Source organism: Struthio camelus, chromosome 2 (genome assembly GCF_040807025.1).
Source record: "Struthio camelus isolate bStrCam1 chromosome 2, bStrCam1.hap1, whole genome shotgun sequence".
Taxonomy (NCBI): domain Eukaryota; kingdom Metazoa; phylum Chordata; class Aves; order Struthioniformes; family Struthionidae; genus Struthio; species Struthio camelus.
This window is the reverse complement of record NC_090943.1, coordinates 29,969,833-29,994,735: the sequence shown is the minus strand read 5'-3', so window position 1 is coordinate 29,994,735 and position 24,903 is coordinate 29,969,833. Positions and strand designations below refer to the sequence as shown.

Here is a 24,903-nt window from a genome sequence, read left to right as displayed (position 1 = left end):
GCGAGTTCAGCAAAGAACACTTTATCTAGTTTCCCTGTTCCTTTGAACAGGGAGGTACTATGCAACCTATTCATAGCAAAAAAAATTTATACTGCAACATGAATAGTATTCAATAAGCTGCGCCTGTGGCAATGCCAGCGAGTGTTACTAACCAGGTCAGACCATTCCCTTATTTTTATTTTGCTGTAGCAGCTATGTTGAAAGAGTAAAAAGTTAAGACAATTACTATGCTAATTACTATGCCAGAAGAACACTAAATGAAAATATATGCAACTTTAGTCATCCAGCAGTGCATTCAAAAGCCCAAAATCACAAGCAAAGGACAAGTCAATATATTACAAAACGAATACAGAAGCCTGATGAATGCTGCTAATAGATTTGTTCTGCAACTTCAGTGTCAACCAAGAGCACAAAATACTCATTTTTGTTGTGCTACTATCTTCATACCTGATGTAAATACAAAGCTTCAGATGTTAACAATTAAAATTCAGTTATCTATTGAAGCATGAGTGAATGAGTTATCCGTATGCAGTTCAGATAACGGTAATGCAAATGTTACATATTCTTCTATAAAATATTCTTTTACAGGGCTAGAATCAGGGAAGAAAGGTTATACTTAACTTTTCAGGATAGCCAGAGAACATACTAAGAAATGAATTTTCTATAAAAAGCTGATTGTGTATTTAAATAAACAGCATTTAAATTATACACTGAGCAGCCACATTTGGTCAATGCAGTCACTGTCCGATACGATTTGAGTTTCTCCAAGTGTACTGCTCCAGGCAAAGAAATATCCTGAAGACTTTTAGGGAAGGCTGAAGTCCTCCTCCTCCTCAAGGGGAAGAGTTTAGACAGACTGAATGTCTGGCTCCAAGTCTCTACTTTTTGCTCCTAACCCCTGCAATGGTAGAGGCTGCTATGGCAAGAAAAAGAGGACAGCTTCTCTGAGATGCATTTTCTACTGCATATTCTACTAAGTGTTTGAAAATCCTAGAACCTGAATGGGAAAGGAAGCTGTTTTTCCCAAGGAAGTCAATAAATTTTTCAGCATTTGGACCACGAGGGAAAAGCAGCCAAAATCAAGTTAAAATGATTTTATTGTTTCAAGAAGAAAACAAATCTCGCCTTGAGTAATCCACGTAGTCAGCAACATCCATGAAATCTCTCCCTAGAATGTGAATATCAAACAGTCAGAGGAAAAAGACATATGGATAGTTGTTTCCATCTAGAGCAAAGGGGGGGGGGAAAAAGGAATTATCTTGGATTTGATCCTCTGAAAATGCTCATAAAATAGAGCGATTATAAAAAAGAATTACTACTCTAAACAAAGTGAAGCTTCCTCCAACGATATCTGCGAACAGCGCTCTCTGTTTGTAAGCTACCACTAAAATAAGTCTCCAAGGAGAGAGTTGCCATGCTGGCTCGCAAAGAAGGGAGGAGAGAAGCAGCGGCTCGGCTCTCTGCCCTAGGCCGGGTGTCCTCCCTGGGCTGCCGCCGTGGCTCTGTCGGGCGAACCCTTTGCTAGCACGAGTCCGTAGGGCGGACGCAGGCACCGTGTCAAAACCGCGCCTCTGCAGGTCCCTCTCGTTTCGCTCGTGGGAGTGTTTTTCAAAGTAAAGCGCACCACCGCCTCTAAAGTGGCATCCTCGTGAGAGGCTAACGCCAACCACAGCGCGCTCGACAACTGCCCGCCAAAGAGCGCGCTGACAGTTAGGGCAACATTAGCTGATCGCTGCCTTCAGGAGGTTTGTGAGGCGACCAAACCAACCTCCCGGATCTTCCTAACAGTATTTCTCATCAGCCTTAAAGACTAGAAACGGATTCTCAGGCAGATAAGTGAGGAAAGTTGCCAGGCTAAGTGCTTTATTCTGAGCTTTTTACTCTGCTGTTTAAAACCCTAGCACGTGGTAAGAGTAGCGGTATATCCTATTTAGAAGTTTAAAATATTGTAGGGCTGACAAAGTGAATTAAGAGAGTATCTCCCAAGGCAGCCTTGTACCTGCTCGCCCCATACAGATTCAACTCAATAAGATGAAAAATATTTACAATAAGATGGAAATTTAAGTTCCTCCATACACATTGTGCGACCCGAGCACTTACCAACAGCACAGCAAACAGCCACCAGAAGCCAGAGTAAATAAATAAATAACAAGAAACAAATATTGGTTGTCTCTTTCAATTATGGTTGTTTCTCATGGCCTACTGGTCCTCTATGGAAGGCAGATAAGTGGACCACAGTAAAAAGGAACAGCAGCAAGTTAAAGTATTTATGTTTATTTTTATCAGTCAGGTCTACTAATACCATTAACAATGCTGAAAAGGGTGTTCTTAAAATTTGAAATAATGTGGAGATAAAAGAAATCTGAAAACACAAAGAACTTCCATTTTATCGTGATGTATTTAAAAAAAGTGCTTTAGAACAAAATATGACAATGTGCTATCCAACACACAGACTTTGAGTCTGATAAAGTTGAGTAGTGGTGAAGGTGGGGGTTTTACGGCAGAAATTACAGCAGCACATTATGGTGAAAGGATCAAACCACACTGAAGGAAAGCACAGAAAAAAAACATATTTTTCAGTTTATCAATACTAGCATTTTGGACTGAAAAGAGGCAATTTTCACATACTTTTTCCTTTCTGTTAAAATGGACTGATCTTTGCTGGGGTTTCCCCCCCCCCCCCCCCTTCCCTTTACTGTGGCTGTAAAACTAACTTAAAGACATGGTTACTTTCCTTAGTTGGTGTTTAGAGTAATTATTAATAAGCTGCACTGTACTACAGTCTTTTAGCCACCATTTTACACTAATGCATCACACTGTAAAAATATACCATCAGGCTATATTAGCAAACAGTTTGATCAGGTGATGTATGATCTACATTGTGTTTTAGATCAATTTTAATATTTTGAAAGCCCAGAAAGGTTATTCCCAGAGGCAGGATGACCAATCAATTTGTTGACAGCAGGAACGTGAACTGACATTACTGGCTTTTAGTCTAACTGCATGTGTTTGGGCAAGAGACGCAGGATAATCAGTAGTTTTTCTGGGGATTAAGTTAATCAGAAGATTCCAAAATTAGAGAAAGGCTAAAAAATGCGAGTGGGAAGATCTGGGCACCTAATCTGAATGTCTCTTACTACAAATATCCATGCAATGTAACTGAATGAGCACACAAGTAAGCTGTGCATATAGTAAGCGTCTGCCTAAAATAAGTAGCGAGTTATGCAAATCGTCCTTCTGGATACAAGTGCCTTGGTCGTTATTTGCAGTATATTTGTTCCTTCACTAAAGCCTAGCCTTCAAAATGAAGAGGCTACCCATCAGGTCAATTTTACTATTTTATGAACTTTTTACATGCACATATATACATATAGTAAACAATGAAAATTTATCATGTTTGTGCGCTATTTTTCTCTAAAAAGTGGTTGTGCTGTCTTCTGTTGCTCAAACCTGGCCATTCGTGCGAACACATCGCAGAACCGACTCAGAACTCCACAAGCATAGCTACTGGAGGGAGGGACACTCACGTGCCTTCACTTGTGCGTTGCTCCTGCTTACAAATATTTTCTCACCAGACAGAACGTTCGTGTCCCTTCCTAAAAGGCTGTTAAGCTTCCTCAGTTCTTGTCACAATGAAATCACAAGAGAAGTTAAATAACGGAACTAAGTTACAACCAGCAGTAGTTCACATTTGCAAACAGCTATGGGAAAATGATTTATAAAATGGCTGCATTATAAAAAGGGCTGCATTACTTTTTTGACAATGAGCTGTTTTCCAAGTTCAGGGAGGAAGCTGGTGATAACCATATAAATCAAGATTTCTCAATTTCCACTGTATCTATTGATATCTATGCTATTTACATAGCATTCTTGACATTACCTAGCATTCTTGATTGCTAAGTATCTGAAGCAAGCCCAACTGCATATCATGTTACACAGATAAGGACTCTACTTGTATTAGAATGAAATAACCCTACAAGGTGGTACTCTTACAAGACATCGCCAGGTCTTACTGGTTGACCCTAGGTCAACAGCTTGCACAAATCGGAGTTTATAAAATCTTGTTTTGGAGGCTATAGTAACTTATCCTTTGTGACTTGCAGAATCGTACTTTCTTATGGATGATCACGTTGTTTAAATTTTATATATATGCATGTGTCTGTGTATATACATACACGTATACATTGTATATAAAATATTTATATATAATGTGTAGACACACACCAGGTTGTGCAGCTGTTGAGGGCAGACAGAAGTCCATTGGTCCATAGGTTTTGGAGGTCTTACTAGTATAAAGATACCTCTTAAATAATTTGACCAATTATTAACATTGCAATGTAATTAAGCTTTATAAAGTAAATATGCTATTGCAATGGGATGGTTGATTCTTTAGCTGACTGATCTATTTACTTTCTTTCTCAGTAAGGTCACAGCCATATACTGTGATCTCCTTATCATATGGCAGTCCTGCTTTGTAGGCACTCTTGATCTAGAGCTGCACAGTAAATGCAGCAGTTTCCCCCAATGAACTGCCACCTATTTACTGCACATGCAGAGGATGGAGGGAGCTCAGAAAGATATTGCCTATTGCAGCTGCTAACACTGAAAACTGTTCATCTTCCTTTAAGGGTAACGTTAAAACTTCACTTCCTATAGCACAATAGTTCAGTAAAACATTAGATTTTTCTTCTGATGGTACCAGCAGTCACAGAATAGCACATGCCTGATGACCTGCTGCAGACAGTCTTATTCCAGTCTCTTCTAAGAGTGGATAATTTCATTAAGTGATTATTGCTTACATGCCCAAGTAAGCAGAAAGAAAATGTGGATCCATTCTTTATGGGCTTTATAGGTGAAAAAAAGTACTCAGAGTTAATATGACATATGACAAGCAATTAATCTAACCAGGCTATAACTAGAATTCTAGTTTGCGATAGCTTAGTTTTAACCCATCTAAGCACCAATGTACTCTGTAAACACTAGAATTTGTCAAAATGAAATGAATCAATCACAAACATTCTCCAATAATTTTGAAATATCAGTCACCTTCTCTAAAGCAGATGTATGGAATTTGCAATGATGCTGTACCTCTAGCTCAGAACATCCTTCTCATGTTATTAAATACAGAATCTTCTGAATGATAAACTAAGAGTTGGGTGACCGAACAGTAATATCTCCTTTTCCAGAAGCTTGTAAAAATATCTTAGACCGTCAACTGCAGCCAGAACTGGGCAATAATAGGTCTGGAAGTTAATAATAATAATTTTTTTAAAAAAGGAAAAAAACAGAAAAGAAAGATAACTTTAGCATTGTTCATGCTCTGTAATTATATCAGGTGATTACAAGATGATCTGCTCAAAAGGGTATCTTAGGAGTCTATCTACTTCAGCAATATGTGTTAATTCCTCTGAAAGAGTAAAAAGTACATTATTAAAATCATTTTTTTCACTTTTCAGCTTTACAAATACAGCTTGCATTACCTTCTCCTTAATGTTTTCTCTCTCAGGATATTTCTCTCTTCCCAGTTGACTGATATGGTCCCAAACCTGATGCCTAAGAAACTCTTATTTACCTTTATTCAGAATCATGAAATAGCAGAGCTTTAAAAAGGATCGATTTAATGAGGATATTATATACATATATTTTTATATCAAAATATATTTTCCTAATTTAATTGGATACTGGACCAAAATGGTGCACAATACTATCCATGCGCAGAAAATTATAGATAGTTTTACATTTACTTCATGAAGCACAGGCTTTCTACTTGCTATAGTCTCATCCTGCAGTATCAACTTAGCCAAGGAAAGTTCACAAGAACTATAGCAAACCTTTGCAATTCAAGAAGAAAACTATGTCCTATGATGATAAGTATCACAGTAAGGTATATACAATTAAGATTGACTGTAACAACAACATATAAATTAGGTAATTATGGATTAAGCGATTCCTTTGGGGATTCCATCTTGCCCTAGAAAACATATAACAAGCTCCAGGGATAAAAGGCAGTAGCGATTAAGTATTTGAGGGAGAAAGAGGACTATGAAGGAAAAAAAACAGAACGAACAGTAAGAGAGAAATATTAATTTATAGTCTCAATATAGGTCTCTCTTTTTGTAGCTTTTTTTTTAAATACACTTACTGGTATTGTAGTTTCTGCCCAAATCTGTTGACATCTGTTGGCTAAAGAGTGCATGTCAGATTATCAAGAAGGGCAATATCAAAAGAAACACAAGCTGCTTCATAAGGCGACAGTGGGGAGATACTAAACCTTGCAGTTATCACAAATGCAATTTTTTTGTTTCCTGAATCAATTTAATAATTCCAAGTGTCCTGAACACCAGACATACAATAATCTTTATAAATCCTAATTCACAGCCCTACCATCTGTCAAAAAAATTTTGTTATGTCTCCTAGTATATGTTCTTCATAATTCCTCTCACAGTAGGACAACAATGTATGGTTGCACTAATTTGCTTTACCGATGGGATAATTCATTATCAAGAAAAAAAATCCCCAGCAGCAAAAAACCCCACCAACCTACCACCACCATATTACTGGTTTTCTAGCACTTTTTATATGTCAAACTAACCTTCCCGTTCTGTTACTTTCTATAGCCTTAGATTCCCAGTGAAATTAGATACAGATTGAATTATCTGGAAATGGTACTATAACAATGGAAAACCCAAAAGGATGAAAAAAATAGAACTATAATATCTCTTTCTATGAGAATGGTGTTAGAGTTAAAATTAGAAGCTTTGTATTTCACAGTCACAAAAAGACTAATTTAAGTTCTCAGACCTGCAGAGCACTAAGCATTTTGGCCCCAATCCAGAGAAGCACTTAAACATATGTACAACTTCTAGTTCATCAGCCTGAAGCGACTTCAGTGGGATTGTACATGCTTGATTAGGTCCACAGCAGGGTAATGACTGACCAGACAACATGGCATCTTCCTCGAACTAACTTATCACAGGGAGACGATCCTCCCAAGGCGATGTCTATACTCATTGGAAACAGAGCAATTAATCCACATGGGATTATTCAAAGGAGCTTCTTTTCCACTCTGCAGAAGAAGCCCAAACATTTAGACTAAAGATGGCCTTTCAGAACAGCCTTCTTCCAGCAAATTCTCAATATCTGAGTTTTCTTTAACAGCATCACACAGAATATCAGAACTTCTTAAAGTAATGAAGGCTGTAGGTATTGTAATTGTTATGAGAGAAGCTGTTAAATGTTGCTAGTTACAGCAAGATGATTTTGTTTAAACTTTTATTTGTGCATTAGCTTGTATAAATTACGCAAGACTACACAGAAATATGCACATGAGAGTTTAATGATTACACTCAAACCAAATCCAATAGTACCTAAGTAAATGGGAAACTCCAAAGAGGACTGAAGTTACTAAAAATACTTCAGAAGATACTTTATTAAAAAACAAACAAACAAAAAACCCTCAACCACATTTCCTTTCTGAAGAAGGAAAAGACTTATGAACAAAGTATTAACAACTTTATTGCTCTTTATACCACATTCCAAAAAATCACTTTCCACATCTTCCAAAGTCTCCATCTATTAAGTTGTAAAACAGATCATATTTAAAAATTAAAGCAGGTTTTTGGCAAGTGACAAGATGTAGTTAAATAACTAGCCACTCTTCTGTTCAACTATGCACGACAAACAGCTGATACTACTTGTAGTCTAGCAAAAATCTTTTGACATACTCTAATATTTTTATGAAGTATTCTCAGATTAATGGTAACAAATCTATTATTTCAAATAGTGTTCTCTGTCCGAATGATATATTCGATATGTAACACAATGCTTTTCCAGTTTTACAAAATTGGGTTTTCTCCCATAAACTTACAAAAACAAATATACTCACTACTGAAATCTATTTCATTTCTATCATCCTCACTCTATTTACTTTGAGAAATTGAGAACCCTTTCTGAGCAAATGTCAAGTCCAAACAGCCAAAACCAGACATTGCAATTTATAACTTAGATACTACCAAATGCTGTATCTGCTGCATCTTAATTTAGTTGATATTGCCACAAACAGCTTCATATAAGTACTTCTGTGATATCTAAGTCTCTCAATATAAAGATTAAAGATTTACTTTCTCTGTCACGTCTACTGTTTTATTTGAAAAAATTTGTTTAATTCCTCTAACTTATAAAGCACTTTAAATCTGTAAGATTACACAAGTTCCTGTTTTACTGAAACTTCACAGAACTGAATGTACCACTGACACTACAGTAACTAACAGTTCACAATACCTAGAGAGAACAGTGCATTAAGGGGAACTTTATGTCTCTGCAGGAGGTCACGACAACACCAATGCCTTACGTACAGTCTCAGAATTGCAGGACTTCAGTTGCAAAGAACCCTGCTCAGATTTGTATGGATCCAAAAGTCAGAATACGGTTTTGCTATTAACTGCAACCAATTCATAGTTCCACATTATCATAAGGTAAACCATTCATTAGCTATGATGAATTATGAATTTCTGTACCAGATAAAATTTTTAATTTAAAATTAAAAAAAAAAAAAAAGACTATAGAGCACCTCCCCACATGTTGACCATGCTTAAATGAGCAACATTATCATAAACACGTCTGATATACCAAGGGACTTTGCAGTAACAAATACGAAAGTGGCACAAAAAAGGAAGAGAGAGAGAGGGAGTTCCAAGGACAGATACGAGACGGAGTGGGAAGAAAAAAAAGGCTAAGTAAGAAAAACCCCAAACACTCCTCCTCTCCCTAGCCCCCCTGCCCAAGAACACAAAAATCCAAGCAAAATGTTTCACAGTTATCTTGCAAATATCTAAAACTAAGTGGCAATGGAAAGCAGGCTCATACACATTGCAAAAATTTTCACAGGAGGCAGAGAAGATAGTACGTGTACACCATATGCATAAATATTCTAGAAAGCCCCTTTTGGTATGCATGGATTAAATATTAAATAAACTAGATGAAGAAAAAGGAATCCAGATACTGAAACAGAAACAAAAGTAAACACACAATAAAGATATTCTATTACACTCACACATTTACAATGTTATTTATAATGATAGCTGTGGAAATAAATTACTTATGTAAAGGTTTGACGTTTTCCGTCACTACTCATCACACTAATGCTGGTATGCAATTCATTAACATTCTGGCTACAGTTTCGTGCCTCCACATCTCAAGTATAAAAATAAGATACTCAGCAATACTACACAGCCCAGCCTTCTTATAATTTCTTTTTCAAATCTAATACTGGTGGCCTTCGTAGTATTCAGTATTGCCATATAATTACTAGTAATGTTTCTTTTATGATGGATTTTAAGGAAGGATGAGAAGGCACCTAGTCTATGCAAGGTGTGAATTTGCCAAAACCTCCTCCTGCAGAACTTTCATGCTTCTCAAACCAGCTGCTATGAATTTTCATCTTGCACGCATAAGGAAATAATCTCCTCCTACCTGTGGAGGTTGACTGTACCTTGGTCTGGTCTCTGGAAACAATGTTTTATCCTTTGACTCTCTACTTTGATCCTCAGCTGTGTCACCTAGCAAAAAAGGGGAAAAAAAAGCTTTTAAAACACTGAAATATTTGATAAGAAATAGGAAAAAACTTGAGTCTTCCTAAAATCAAATTATACAGTTCTCCACGAAAGGGAGAATTCTGTTCTGAATCCATTTATGTTTTACAGCTCTGAACACAAGGAAATAGACAAGAAAAGCGGTCTGCAAAACCAGAACGTAAATCTGACTCCAATAGTTAAAGGAAAAGCAAAGCAAGACCCCTATTTTTGTAGCTTTAGGACCATCAAATTCTAATAATGGCAAAGTGTCAGAACATGAAGGAGAAATAGCAGCATGAGTGTCTGGTGTGAAGGTTATACCTGGTGCACACATCAGTCATGTCCCAACCCCATGTCAAGCTAAGAGCAAACGCGCACCATTACTCTATCCTCACTTGCAACCTAGTTTCCATACAGAGGATATCTGTGCAGGAGGTCTGAAAGAGAAGGGGAGGACACTCAAGAAATTCCCTGGTTTTGACCATTCAGGCACAATGCCTACTATGTAGTAAACTCACCCCATTGCACAGACTTAGGTACCTCTACCCAGGATCTTACTGATGAGACATGATTCAGTTCATCCCAAAAGTTGCAACTCGTACCTGTCTGAGAAGTGCAGACCGCAGTAATAAACCAGAGACAGAGTATTTCATCTGATTTTAGAGACAGAAAGTACCTTAACAGTTTTAACAAAGATAAAAGGTAAAACAAAAGGTAGTATTCGTTTCTCAGATATTTTAAAACAAATATCCACCTAGCCTATCCTCTCCAAGCTCTGTGGAAGGGTGTACAAGGGACTGTAAAGATTTGGCAGATTATGTCATGCTTCAGTGCTACTCAACAAGTAGTCTGTACGAGAAGACATCTTAGAAAGAGGAAAAAGATTTAGTCACATAATTGTGGTTTCATTTTGATTTGAACTGATATTCTTCTCTGAAATGGATTTTTTTTTTTTTTAAGACTTATAAAAGTCCTACAGCAACAATTCTAAATGAAAGGTTCCAGTTAGTACAGTTTAATTCCTTTGCTAAGCCTATGTTTTTGACTTTCTTGTTCCATTTTCTCCAGAACGTTTAGTGAGAATCAGTGTACCTGGCAGACTCGTTCAGAAACTGCCCATACCTAGTTAGGAAGCCCGTAACACTCTGTTCCAAGGAAAGCATCTTTCCAGAAGGACTAGTGTGTCAGGCCCTCTTGATACAATGCAGTATTTGGTAAAGTTTCTTATGAAAATAAGCAGTAATATTTAGTCATCAGTTATGCTTTTTATATACTCTGGTAGTCCTAACACAATATTTGGAACATCATCGGTAAATTAGCTTTGTTATAGGTCATTAATGCCTATTAATGCCATTAATGCCTAAGCCTGTCAAGATCTTTTTTTGATGTTGAAAAATGCTTCTCAGTAAACTATTAATTGTCTACATAAATTACTCCAAAGTACTTGTATTCATATCTCCTCTTAAAAAAAAAAAAAAAAAGTGTGGGGGAGGAAGAGAACAAAGGAGACAGAGAGTCAGTTTGCCTTCAATTCCTCCCCACAAAACCGTGCAAAACAAAATTTGTAAGCACCTAGAAGATAATGATATAGAAGATAAGATTGATTAGTATCAGCCATGAAAATAAATTATGTGAAACCATGAATTTATCTTTGTAATGATGTAAGGAGATCTGCAAAGAAAAATGACTGGAAGTCTTGAAAACAACCTACAATGAAAGATTGCAAACATTTTGAAAGGCATGAAAACGTTTAGCAGCTATATGAAGAAGACAGTATTAAAATCTCTTTTTTGGGTACATATTTACTGTGAATGAGATGGAGTGCATGAGTTTTAATTGTAGCAAATTTAAGCTAGGCTAGGATCAGTTTATCCAGAAGTAAGCCTGATTCAAGTTAAGCACTTGAAGCAACTACATAAGGAAGAAGTGGAATCTCCACCTCTAAATGATTTTAGAGGTGGGTTGAGTCATGAATGGTTTAGTTAATCCTGTCAAGACAAGGAGGATGAATGATCTCTTGTGTTCCCTCCTAGTCCTATTTTCTTTGAAAGATGCAGGAGGGAAAAACTCCATAGGATAGCCCTCCCCAATATTAGTATTTGACAAAGTATCTTACGCTAGCTTCAAGGAGACTTGCGAAGATGCAAGCAGCCTGCAGCTATCTGGACAAAGACTAAGCAAGTGTCTAAGGGAAGAGGCAGGTAGCCAGCAAACAGATAGCTAATTGAAATCAGTGAGATGACTCATATTGAGTAGAACTGGGTGTATGCATAAACATACTGAAAGAGTTACACTGGAGATTTAAGAAATGTTAACACATATGAACCAACTTTTTTCTCAACTTCTTTACATACCCCTTCTGAGCAAACACTTGGAAATTTGTGTATGCATCAGACTAAAGACCTAATTCATATGTGTTACTGCCATCCAGAATATACTTTTTTCCTATGATTAGTTTTTCTTAAGATGAAAAGAAGTCTTTGTTTGAAATTAGGACAAAAAAAAAAGGTCAAAAATGTAAAAGCATTCACAGGAAAAGAATAATAAGAACAGCTCATTTGGAGAGAAATGAAACATTTTTTGACTTAGAACTTTGACATCCAACTCCCAAACGTCCTAAGTTCTTAAGGAAACCAAAATGTGGTTATATCTATAGCGTTTCACAATTCTAATGGATTTTGCAAGCTTAGTTTTTAACGTGGATCTCTTCTTTCCTCAAAAAAAAAGGGGGAAAATCCCTATTACCCCCCCAGCCCCCCGCGCAAATTTCAGTTCTATGGTACTACAATGATAAGCCACAAATCTTTTTAGAAACTTACTATATAAGTTAGTGAAGTTACAGCAGCTACAGCCAGATCCACATTTCTCTGAAACATCCACTAGGATAGAATAGCTTAAGAGAAATCAGCATTTTCCGCGTACTTCTTTAGTTCCTATCTCAAATATCCAAACAAATTAATCTGCCTTATTTCTAGAAATCCAAGTAATCAATCTTTCATATCATCTCCCCAGTCCCAGCCTCTCCCATCTCCACCAGCTGCCAGCCTTACCAAACTTGCCATAACCAGCCTATCTTGTTCCACCGCCCCCAATTTTTTTGCCCAGCTGGCCTTGCTTTCCCATTAATCTCAGTTCTAATCTCTTCCTTCCACAGCAGGTCATAGTTTCTCTTCCCAATTCAGTCGCAGCCCCTCAGGCTCTTCTCTCTGATCTGGCATTTCCCCTTCTCCACTGGAACCCTGCAACCTCCCCTTCCCATCTCCCTCACTGGTAGGAAGGCAGATGAAGTGAAACAGCGCATAGACAGGTCCCATCAGAGCACAGAGCTCTGGGAGCAGGAATGGCATGGGGTCTTTGGAGCACCCTATATGTTCTGACTTGTAGATCAGTTATTCCCTCAGAATTTTTCAATTTAAGTCCCTATTGATTTACCTTTTAAAAAAATGGCAACCTTTTCTTTGAATATAGGCAAAAATATTTCTGCCTTGATCAGAAAAAACTGATCTCTTTTGATTGGAAAAAAAAAAAAAAAAACCCTATACAATCCTGATACAGATAGGTATATAATGATAATTTTGCCAAACAAAACAACTGAAATCTGGCTCTGAAAAACCATGAACTCATGACCTTAGTAGGCAGTACCCTCCTCTTCCTCCCCCCTCACCCCACCAAAAAGCCTTTCATAAGAACTCAACTGCAAGTAAGTTCACAGATAAGGCCAGAAGGGACCACTGTAATAATCTACTGTAACTTCCTGTATAAATATAGGCCATAACATTTCCTGAATTAATTTGTTTGAACTAAAGCAAGTTTAAAGCTGTATTTTAATTAAGAGATAACAGGCAAAATGATCCATTTTACAAGACAATTAGATTCTGGCTCATATATCCGTTGGTTTAAGAGCATTATGCAAAGTTTTAGTCATGAAGCTCCTATTAAAAATATGGAAGGATTAGAAAGGAAGGGATACATGAGACAAATTCTATGCAATATGACTTAAACATTAGCAGCATAACCTGTGATATGCAGGATATCACCAAGATAATTTTTCAGGAAAAAAAAAAAAGTCACGCTTATTCCTGTAAAATATTCCCTTACTTATCAACAGAATTATATTTTCATGTTTGAAAAGAGAGCAGTAGACATATTTGTCCTATTTTCCAGCAGCACCTGCATTTCAAATCCTCAATTTGGGAAGGCTGATTTTAAGTTATATTCAGCCTCTTCCAGGTCCAAATGAGTGATGTCAAATTCAAAGGTCAAACATACATTTTTCCTTTCACTGAGCTGCTGCTGGATTTGCAGCAACATTCTCGGAGTTCCACTGATATCTTCTTTTTCCAAGAACTCCAGATAGTTGTTGCTCAGGAAAAAAATATCCTTTACAGTCTTCAACATGTACTTCTCTCCTTGGATCTCAGAAAGGCGGTTTTTGTTTTCTCCAAGAATCAGTATGTAGCTGCCTATCTAGATCTCAGCAAACTCTTGTACAGAAAAATTCAACCACAAGTTTGGCTTCTACTCAACAAGGAAGTGGGGTTTCTATTTATACTCTTTCCTCTTCCAGCATTTTGTTATCCTCAAGCTTATAGTCTCTTGTTAAATAGGCAGCATTTCAGTACCTACATTACTCATAAAAGTCCATCCAACCCTCAGATGAAAAATACTGTAAATATATTTTAGAGTATTTTTTAACTTAAGAACTATAATTTGTCCTAGTCTGTGCAAGCATCCTGTGAGAAAGTAAAGCCTGTACAACACACCTAGCAGTAACTAGCTACCAAATACATAAATTTCCAAATGTCACCTAAAATGTCCAAAGAGGGACAGTTATTTTGCATTATGCTTTAGGTAGCTGCCTAACTTTGTTGCCCGTAATACCTATGACAACCTACCGTTGCTGTAATACTACCTTTAATACTATGTCCTACATAGAGATGGTACTAACAAATTTTACTCTGGCTTCTACCTGGAAGCAAAAAGACAAGCACTTTTCAGAGAGGGTTAGTAGGATCTGAAAACAAGAGAAGTTGGCTCTGTGGAAGCATAATTTTCTTACCCCTCTTCTCTCTTACTTATAAATCTTCCCTTGTCTCCCTGTGATGAGGAAGGAAGATAGGCCAGACACACCAATATTAGGTCATCCTGCTCCAAAAAGAAACTAACAGAACTTCAAACTTCAGTTCATTAATAGTAGCAACGCTTTCAATCTAGAGAAATATTTTAAAAATACTATAATTCCCTCTCCCCTCTGAATATCGAATGTGTAAGATTCCCTACAATCTCACTTTTCTGAGTCCTGCTCTCCTCTCAGCCTCATTTAATAGCTTTCAGCTCCTTCAGCAGGGAGGAAATGTGTTTCTGCTCAGGCTCCCCCAGCCCTGCTGGTTTCTCCAGCACCAATTGCCAGGGCCTCATAGCTTCCATTTGCTTCCAGTCCCACTAGAAACCTTTTATTAAGAAGTTCTTTACCTTTCTTCCTTTTCTTCATTCTTCTTCCTTAGCACATCACTCACTGATCCACCTAAATCAATTAAGTCACTGGCCAGGCACTGTCCTCTTCAATGGGAGAGACAGGACCTTGACAGATGGTTCCCCTCTCTTCTTAAAGTGGGACTACCATTTTTGTAGTATTAGTACTGTGCTAGCTACACATTAATCCTCATTAGCTTCTATGTGCACGTGGCCAAGATATAATAGTCTTATAAGAATATATACAGTTGGCAAAACAATGAAGTCATCCTAGTTTCAGGTCACCCCATCCTGGTTTCATATTAAAGCTTTTCATATCAACAGCAGTTTCATTTCAACAAGCTAATAATACCTCCTAAAAATCCAATATATCAGCAAAAAGGATCCCCACAGCTGCAACTTTCAGCAAAACAAGAGTTTAAGAGTTTATGCTGCATAAGGGTGAATGAGAAGGAAGTCTTTGTCAGCCCAGGCTAAGGCATAGGTCTGTGTTAGTCTAAGCAGGCCTATGGCAAGGGTTTGGCAGCATTACATTAAGTTTCAATAGTGTTTTTATAGCTGGGTATAAAGAGGTCCTACAAACATACTCTTGATCAGGAGTAAAATTTAACAGGCATCTTCTCTCATTATCCTGATGAGCCATGAGAAAATCTGTATGAACCTTGTAGTTGCAAATGAAAACCCTGAATGACTGACTTCCAACTTGTTAAAAGGGAGGGGGAAAACTGCAACAAGGTAAACATTATCCTGAATGTTGTTGCATTTACAGACATGAAGCAACCTGTACACTGCCCGATCCTTTCATTTTTTTGTCAAGCATGACTGTTTAAGAGGAATAGCAAGTCCAAGCACTGCACACACCGCTGAAGATTATCAGAGTGGTACTTCAAATTGCCAATCAGTATCATACTGGTAACAAATACATCCTTCCCTAGTTGACCTTAATATAGAGTCTCCAGCTTCCTAAATAACTCTGTTGGATGACATGTATGCCTGTCAGGATAGGCTATCAAGATCATAGCAAGACTCTATATTCATTAAATTCCCCTACGCTTTTTTTTTTCACGCTAAAACTCTTGGGAAGATAGCCATAGAAAAATTACAAAAGTAGAAAAAAAAAAATTACAAGAGACTTCTGTAGAGTTTTAGCACCTCAGACTAGATACTTTTAATTTTGCAAAAAGCTTTTTATTTCTGTCAATCTGGAAGCTGAGGTTTTTAATTCTATGTTTTTTGTATTTCTAGGATTTGACTTATTTTAAAGCTTTCCTGTCTCCTCAAATAATAAGATGCTTAGAATTCAAATTCAGCCTCATCTTCAACCACTTTACTGAGGCTAAATCATCCCCACTCCGCCCACTTACATGGCTTTCTCTTAAGATTTGGCCGACTCTTTCAGAAAACTGTTACAGATTAAAAGCCAAAAGATTCATAACAAAATTTTGTTTGGAAGGAATCCTTAGAGGTCACCTAGTCCAACCTCTGGTTCAGTACCGGGCTAACTTCAAAGTTAAATTATGTTGCTCAGGTCCTTGTCCAGCTGAATTTTAAAAGTCTCCAAATATGGAGATTCCACATCCTCTCTCAGCTCTCAACTAAATCTGTCCCTCTGTTCAAATGTAATAGAGTTTCTTCTAGGCCTACACTCTCAGCCAAAGCTCAAGAATTCATTCAGTTGCCAGTATGTCAGTTTCCCCTAAGACAAAGTTCTGTTTTGCTTTGTTTTTACATCATGACGCTTCCATGTAAAGCAAAATGAAATGCTGAGGATCAGTCCCGTTCTGTTTTACGGATGTGATGCTTCCATGCAAGCACATTTCACTCCACGATATACTCATATCAGCCTTTCTAGGTAGCTCACAAAAACGTTGCATCTCCTCATCATTGCATATCTTTCAGCAAATTTCAGTTTTCCATTTTGCTGTTTGGAATCCCATTCCACAGTTCATTATCCTAGATGCTGCCACACCTTTTTTATCCTGCTTTAGTACTAGAATAAGCAGGTGATATGATTTATTGAGCTACTCAATACATCTTCAGCGCTAAAGCAACCAACATACTATAGATCCAAGCACGGGCTTATGACACGTTCAATCATTTTATAAGACAGAAGCCAGAAACATCAGCCACACAACAGAAGTATGTATTCTCTGACACAACAGTCATGTGTTTTTCTGGGCATGTGTGCCAATGCCTCAGGGAGAACCTCAAAATTATTCACTACTCTTCCTTTGTTAAACTTATATTGTTCTACAGATAAGCTCCCAGCATATCTATTATTTGTTAACATTTTTCACTTAGGTTGTCCCCCAAAAAATCTGCAAAACTTCCTGAAAGGCACATATTAGATGCCATAGGCCAGTCTCTACACGCATTCCTAGAGAACCTTTAATTCTTAGGCAACCTAATCTTCCTTTTAAAGTGAAACTTTTTATAAATTAATTACTTCTTTGTTTATTGTTTACATAGTCACTGAGTGCTAGCTTATTGTCATGGTCATCTAAACCAGCTCAATCATAGAATAACTACACTAGTTTGATGTTAAGACTGAAACAAAAAGTCCTTTAAATTTTTAGATGATTGGAGAAGTTTAGTATTAAATTACATCATCTCCTCCCTTTCCACCTCACCCTCAGATCTGCTTCCTGGGTACTGAAAGACATCTACACTTAGCATAAACCAACTTTGTTATAAGGATGGTCTGGTATGCAGCAAGTGCAAAAGCAGCAGGTTTTGTACAAAAGCAAGGTTTTCCTCCATGGTCACAGCCTGTATGGGGTCCTTATTGCTTTTCCAAGGGAGGAGAAGGTGGCAACAACAATATTATTTGCCTTCATTGGTTATACTGCTGTTGCTTAACTCCACCTTCTTTACCTTTGATGGGGATATGACCATCTTGAAATTCATAATCCCTCCTGCATTTTCTTTCTTTCTTTGTAAGGATGATAAGAAGTTCAATCTCAAAATAATAAAAGTCTTTACCTCTTTAGTTCCTGATGAGTGACAAAAGGTTATGAGGCAGTATTAGTAAAAACAACAAACTAAAAAAAATTTAGTTGAAAATAATACCATACACCATATACAGCACTGCTGGTGAACAACCTGCTGTTAACCATCTACATTTTAGTAATTTCTTCTCACTAGTTCAACTAACCTACAAAATCTGCCTAAGATTACAGGCTGAAGTGTTGTTCAAAAGGTAAATATTTATTGTAACACTCAACTTTGCACTATGAGGTTAAGATTCCTGAGGGACAGGGAGAAGAAATCTTTCATCCCTGTCCCTCTTGTTTTTCCATGGTGTGGTTTCTAAAGGCAATCCTAGCCAGAAGGAAACAGCACATCACATGCTCTGATGAGGACAGAAGAGCATTTTTCTAGCATTTAAAAATGTGCGGTCTGTTCGGATTGCTATTAGTCTTCTGGTTACACCATTTTACCTGCATGTCAGTAGGTCTAGCATGCATTAGAATGATTTGCCTGTCCAAAATGGAGGTGTTGATAGCTTGAAGTTTGCATAGGAAAGTTGCTACATAAATGCAAATTATGTTAGACAACGAATAAAGCAAACTTAAGCTGGTTTCCTTAAGGAATTAGATTTGCATGACCAATCTTCTATCCCTGATAACACAGGAAAACACTCTCAAATATGGGTGAAACTGGCACAAAGATAGAGCAGGTGATTTTTATAGAAACTGTGGCTAGATAGTGAAAAGAGACCAAAAGTCATGCCCTTACTGAAAGAAAAACCCATTGCTCCTTGTTCTTTTTGGCCTGCAGGCAAGAAAATCAGCAAATGTTGCTGTGGTCGGCCACTGGGAATGATGGTGAAGAAGGGATGAGAAGCAAAAGTTGCTAGAAAAACACAGGGAAATCTAGTTTTACCATAGAGAGGTAGAAGGAATAGAATATACCTCCTTAAGAAATTGAGCTTCATCATTTTTTCCATTACAGAGAATGCTATGTTTTACTCTATCTTGATAGCATTTCAGATATGTTTAAACAAAAAGTAATTTTTACATAATGAAGAAGAGGGGAGAAACCCACAGAAGAATTAGTAGATCAATTAGTCAGTCTACCCATATTAGGACCACTTACATTTTTGTCCCACCAACTGCTGTGGGAGCTTTGCACTGTGGTAAGCAGGTGATCATAAACAGCCTCATTCCATTAGCTAGCCTTCATGTATGAGCAGCTACATACAACGTTCATGTAAGTTCATTCATAGGATTTTTTTTTGTCGTATCTTCTAAAAACTTTGAAAGCACCAGAAAATCAAATTAATACTTTGTGGGAGAAGGAAAAATACATAGAACAGAACACTCATTTAAAATAACTTTTTATGCTACATAATTGCAACAAATCTTCTTCAGCGTAATCACCACCTGCTGCTTAAAAGAGCTAGCATTCTCTCAGAGGCATAGCAGTCCCCATTCACTTTTACAACGGATCTAGGTGGAATTAATTTAAAGCACAAATACATACACACAAAGTTATATACATATACCAATCGATATACAGTTTTTGTGTGTCTATGTGACATACAGGGATCGATACACCCGGTGCAGAAACTTAAGTCAGAATACCTAAGCTTCCATCAGACACACTTTGGCAAGGTTTACAATATTCTGGCTCCAAAAATTCATCTCCCCTCATTTTTCTAAAGGATTCTCCAGAAGGCAGCCTGACTGCTGCAATCCTATATCACTGTGGCAATTTATATAATGTCAGTTCTGAGTGGAAGCCTTATGTTATATCCACTGCAGCTTTTGCATTTCAGACACACGCTTGTAGAATATTTTTAAACACTGCATATTTTGTTTTCCTTAAAAAAAGCAAACTTCCATTTTGTTTGTGTGTACAAACTTGCACAAACAAGTAGAAGCTGGTAAATGAACCTAAAATTGTTACACAAAAGCTCTGAAGATAAAAAAAAAAAAAAGAGGAGAATGGAAAACATCTACATCCAAAATCAATTTCAACAAATCATTCAAGAAAACAAACAACGAATCTCTGCCTCCAAGACCCCTTTGAATATCAGTTTTGGTTTACACTGTTAACTTCATTCTATTACTACCACTTTCTGATATGCCTCAAACCGGGGAAGAGGAAGTAAAAACAAACAAACAAAAACCAAAATGTTTTAAGAAACAGCCAGTCTCCTCACAGAATAAAACATAAATCCATTTAACCTGTCCTCAGAAATGGCAAAAAACAGCACAGTAGCTAATCTTAGGATCAGAGTTCTCTCATGAATAACCAGCTCTACACAGATGATTAAAGGACTACATAATTATATTTATTTATTTATTTTTTAGAGCACATAGGTCAATAATGTGGATTAACTAGGATTAAAGTGTTATTTTCTGATTACTTTTGTGCTTTAAGCTGGTTTAGTATTTCTAGGAACTTTATTTTAAAGCCAGCTTTGTAAAAGAAACTACATCATGGAACTTCTTATTTACTTTTGACTTGTATATAAACAATACGGAAATGTTCATTTTAAAGTATTCTCAGTAGATTGCCTGATTTTAAAGACAATGAGATACTAGAATAAAATAGTAACAGGTTTTTAGTATTTCTGATTTCAATATATTAAAACCTTTCTAACCACTGTTTGGATCTTCAGTTCCGTTTTCTCATTACACAGACACAGTAGTATAGTTTTCTTAGGAAAAAATTTAAAGTATCAGCACTAAAAGTATTAGCAGATCTTTAAAACCATACAAAGAAGAAGGCAGAAATTATTGGGGGGTGGGGGGAAGAGAAGGGACAAATAAGGGCAAATACGAATTCATGAACAGAGAGAGAAGTTTAATTTATAAAGGATAAAAAAAAGTATTAAAAATATCCATTTACAAGAATACAAGGATAATGGATCAAAAATTCTCATTTTTATAATGAACATGGTTATGTTTTTAGTTGCATCTTCCAATGAAATGTCAAAACATTTGCATGCACACAAAAAGGCCATATTGACCCTGTCTACAAAGCAAAGAGAAATGTTCAAGAATGAAGGACCACCGGAGATTCTCTGTCTCAGGCTTTGGAGCTTCCAAGATTGAGCATGCCAGAAGTACAAAGGCTTCCAAATTCCCCCAAATCCAGCGGACAGATTGTCAGAGAGTGCAGGGTATACAATTTTCCAGGTTCTGTGGCTTCTCACCTACTTGCTCAATGTCAAGTTTCCAGGCATGTGTAATTCTTCTGCAGAATGATTTCATGCAGTAACATGATTAGAGTAGAGTAGGTATCTATTTCAAAACACAACACACTGAAAACAGTCAAGGCCACCCTATAAAAACAAGCTACATACATCTGATAATTTCCTTCTGGCTATTACTTGAAGAACTGTCATTCAGTCTGCAGTGTGAACACTATTACCTAAGGGTGAGTTTTCACAACAGGGCTGAGTCAATCTAAAAGTTTGGTGCTGCCAAAAGGAGCAGTCCTGCTTCTCCCCACAAAGCCCTGCAGCCCCAGTGTTCCTGTTGTTAAAACAAAACAAAACAAAAAAACCCACACAAACAAACAAAAAACAGCATTCACTTTTTGCTGTGTTAGTTTTCTGCTGGTTTAGAGAGCTAAGTCAGAGATGTCAAATAAGAACTGGAGCTGGCCGAAGGGGGAAAGTAGTCATGCTTTCAGAAGGAAGGAGAAGCAGGATCACCTTTGTTGAAGGCAAAGGGGCTCAGTTGTCTTGTGAAACTATATCCTGTCACAGCAGTCTTACTTTCCATTGTGAAAAATCAGAAAATAATATTTCAGAACTAAAAATAGGCTCCACTCTCCAATGGACATTATACAAACCAATATGGAAAATGTCAAAGCTATGTTAACACTCACTTCAAAATAACACAATAAAATTCTTAAACACACCAAAAAACCTAAACACTTTATCATAATGTTAGGAAACACTCCTTTTTGCAGAACAAACTGCTGCTATCAGTGGGCTGTAGAAAACTTGAAATTAATACATATTTTTAGTATTCCTCCTTTTCATCAGTAAGTGGTCAACAGAACAGCTAGTTTTCTGTCCTTTGCTTTCTCTTAGCTTTTACTTTGGCAGCTCCAGGGAATCAGACAAGCGAACACCCACCACACAAAGCTGAATTGCTGTGCTCAGAGCCATCTATGAAAGCAACCATTACTCTGGATGACAGCTCTCTCAGGACTTCCACAGATTGGCTTCACAAATCACGATGGGCAAAGTGTTTTTACAAAAAATCTGAAGTTTTCCTTGATCAATGCAAAGAATCCATCCAAGTATTTAATTTCTTGCAAATATGAATATCAGTATCACTAATGTGAATATCAGTTAATACCAGAAAAAAGGTAGGTAAGATTACACAATTTCCTAAGTTCTATTTAGGATACACTCAAATAGACCCTGAAGATCACATATTTTGCTAAGATGAGACCCAAAACGGTCATATTCACATTCTCTCCCATTTCTTGCCATATTCCTCACCATCTCCATTTTGAACTCATTACCCAGTTGGACAAAGAAAAGTCAAAACACAGACCAATAATATCACTCCACTGTCTTCCTAGAAAACAAACCAACCATGCACAAAGGTCTGTGTTACCAGGTATCTATTTAACTGCTTGAATATTGGCAGCTGAAATTCTAGGTCACAAACACCCAAACTCTTGTGTCTGATAGGGAGCCATTACGATAGATTAATAGAATAAAGACAGAAATTCAGTTTCTATGATGCAGTTTCTACTTTTTGTGTGCTCAACTCAGGAACATGTCCTATACTTGCAACCTGAAATTTTCATGTTGTAACCTGCCCCCAATCCATTGTGCAACCTGACGTGCAGTGAACACTAGACGGAAGAAAATGCAGGGCCATGACACTCCTTTCTTCTCCAAGGGACACAGCCTCTATCCAGAAGGCTACTGATTTCCTATTCCCTTCTAAGAAGAATGCAGACTTGGTGCCTGGAGGTCTACAAACACAAGCACAGCAGAAGGACAGATATCATTCATGACTGCGGTTCGATCAGCTCCATGCTGGCAAAATGGATGGTCCTGTCTTCCCTCCCCACTTTGCGCTCTTTGCTTGTGCCACTTCCCTTGTCCAGTTCCTTGTCTGAGGCTAGTCCAATTCCTCAGGACATCAGTTCTGCTCTCTAACCCAGAAGAAAAACTTATTTTGCTGGCTGAATTTTCTGCCAGCTTAGTAAGTAGACCTGGCTCACTATCAGGTACCTTAACAGTACTGTCTGATGAGACATTAAAAGGCAACATAGCATCTCACTGATGCCTGAATGTGTCTCCATTCACTCCTCCCATTTCCTCAGCTCTCTGTCTTCACTTTCACCTTACCTGGCTCCATCACTCAACTTCCTTGTGCCAATTCACCTTACTGGAACAGCACAAGACTAATCCATAAGAAAAAGATAGTTCACAAAATTGCAGAAAATTAAACAGCAAGACTAGAGTCTGCAGCTGGATAAGGAAACCGGACCTCCCACAGGGGGCCAAAAGATCAGCTCAGCTACATATGGAGCTAACCTAAAGAGGGGTGATTTTCTAAACAGAGCAACTATTTCTATGTGCAATATGATCAGTCGTCTTTATTTTTTGCCTGGACTAAAGGTGACATTCCGTGAGACCAAGTGAGCTGATCTAATCACTCACTGCCACTAAGAAGGGGAATTCTTGTTCTCCCTCCCTCTTATGACCCTGCCATCGCAGGGACTCTGATGAACATCAGACTTTCTGCTTATTAACCCAGTAGAAAATTGCTTGCTTTTTTTCTGGGAGTTGAACTGATTCACTAAGAAGTCCAACAAACACTGGAGCTGAGGCAAAGTAAGATCACTGAAGTGGAAGGCAGTAGCACCTTTGCCTTTGGGTGGTAGCAAGCTGATAAAAATCAGATTATCCTCTCCCAAAACCACCAATGGCTGAACAAATCTCAGATGAATGAAATCAGACATGGGAGAAGACAACATATAGCATTTTATCTTTCAGATATCCCACACCAGTTAACTTTAAAGCTTCTGTGGTTAAAAAAATTCCTTTGCTAAGACTATGTGCTTTGCTGTCTTGCCCCAAAGGGATTAATTAGGAACGAAGGCCTCAAAACCAGCTGATCTCAAACTTTCTAAGCAATTGGGAAGTTAGAAGACTGTGTCTGTTTTGAGTTTGTTAAAATGTAGTAAATTATCCCCCAAGTAATACGGGGGAGTATGAGAGCACAGAAAACTTGGGGGATAGTTTACTGGGAAACAGGTACAACACAGAAATCTAAGTTAGGAGACTAGGTTCCCCACCTAGCTGGCATTAACAGGCTTCTCCAAAAGGGAGATCTGGAAGCACCTAAGTTAAACACCGGCAAGAGAGAAGCGTCTTTCCCTCCAGTGTCGAAACGGAAGCACTGCTCTGAGACGAAGGCAACTGTAGTCAAACACTCCTACAAGCGATCTAGTTTATGGTCTCTGTACGATTCTGCAACATAAAGCATAGACCTCACCTAACCAGCCATTCTAAAAGGCTGCAACGAGAAGAAAGGTTCTGCCATAGTGAGAACAGTGTCAGCTGAGGGAAGTGAATGTGTGAACTTACTTCTAGAGAGTCACAGCTACAAACAGCTCCCAGCCACTAAAGAGATCTGGGAGGAAGGAAATGCTTCAGAGTCCAAAAGACTCCCACCTCCTCCCAGGTACCTGAGATCCACCCCAAAATGCAGCCACCCTGCCTGTGTCGCCTAACTTTTAGGCATCACTGCAGGCAAAACAACCCTGACAGTAAAGGAATGAGCTAGAAGCAGGGATCTCTGTCTTAATCCAGGACAGAAGCAACAGGGGACAGGAGTATAAGCCTTAGCTGGACTTAAGTGCGTAT

General features: G+C 37.8%; 1 protein-coding gene across 2 annotated transcripts in view; it reads right to left on the bottom strand.

Annotated features, from left to right (window-relative positions):
* UMAD1 (UBAP1-MVB12-associated (UMA) domain containing 1) overlaps nt 1-24,903 on the bottom strand; it is an 83,658-nt gene that overhangs the window by 10,136 nt on the left and 48,619 nt on the right. The window contains exons 1-2 of one of the 2 annotated variants that reach the window (XM_068934939.1): nt 15,045-15,164; nt 9,472-9,557 (exon numbers count right to left, since the gene is read on the bottom strand). In XM_068934939.1, coding sequence (XP_068791040.1) covers nt 9,472-9,557; nt 15,045-15,063 — 105 coding nt within the window. In that variant the 5' untranslated portion in view covers nt 15,064-15,164. Of the gene's footprint in view, nt 1-9,471; nt 9,558-15,044; nt 15,165-24,903 lie in introns of those variants that run through there. The other variant, XM_068934938.1, reaches the window with a different exon arrangement.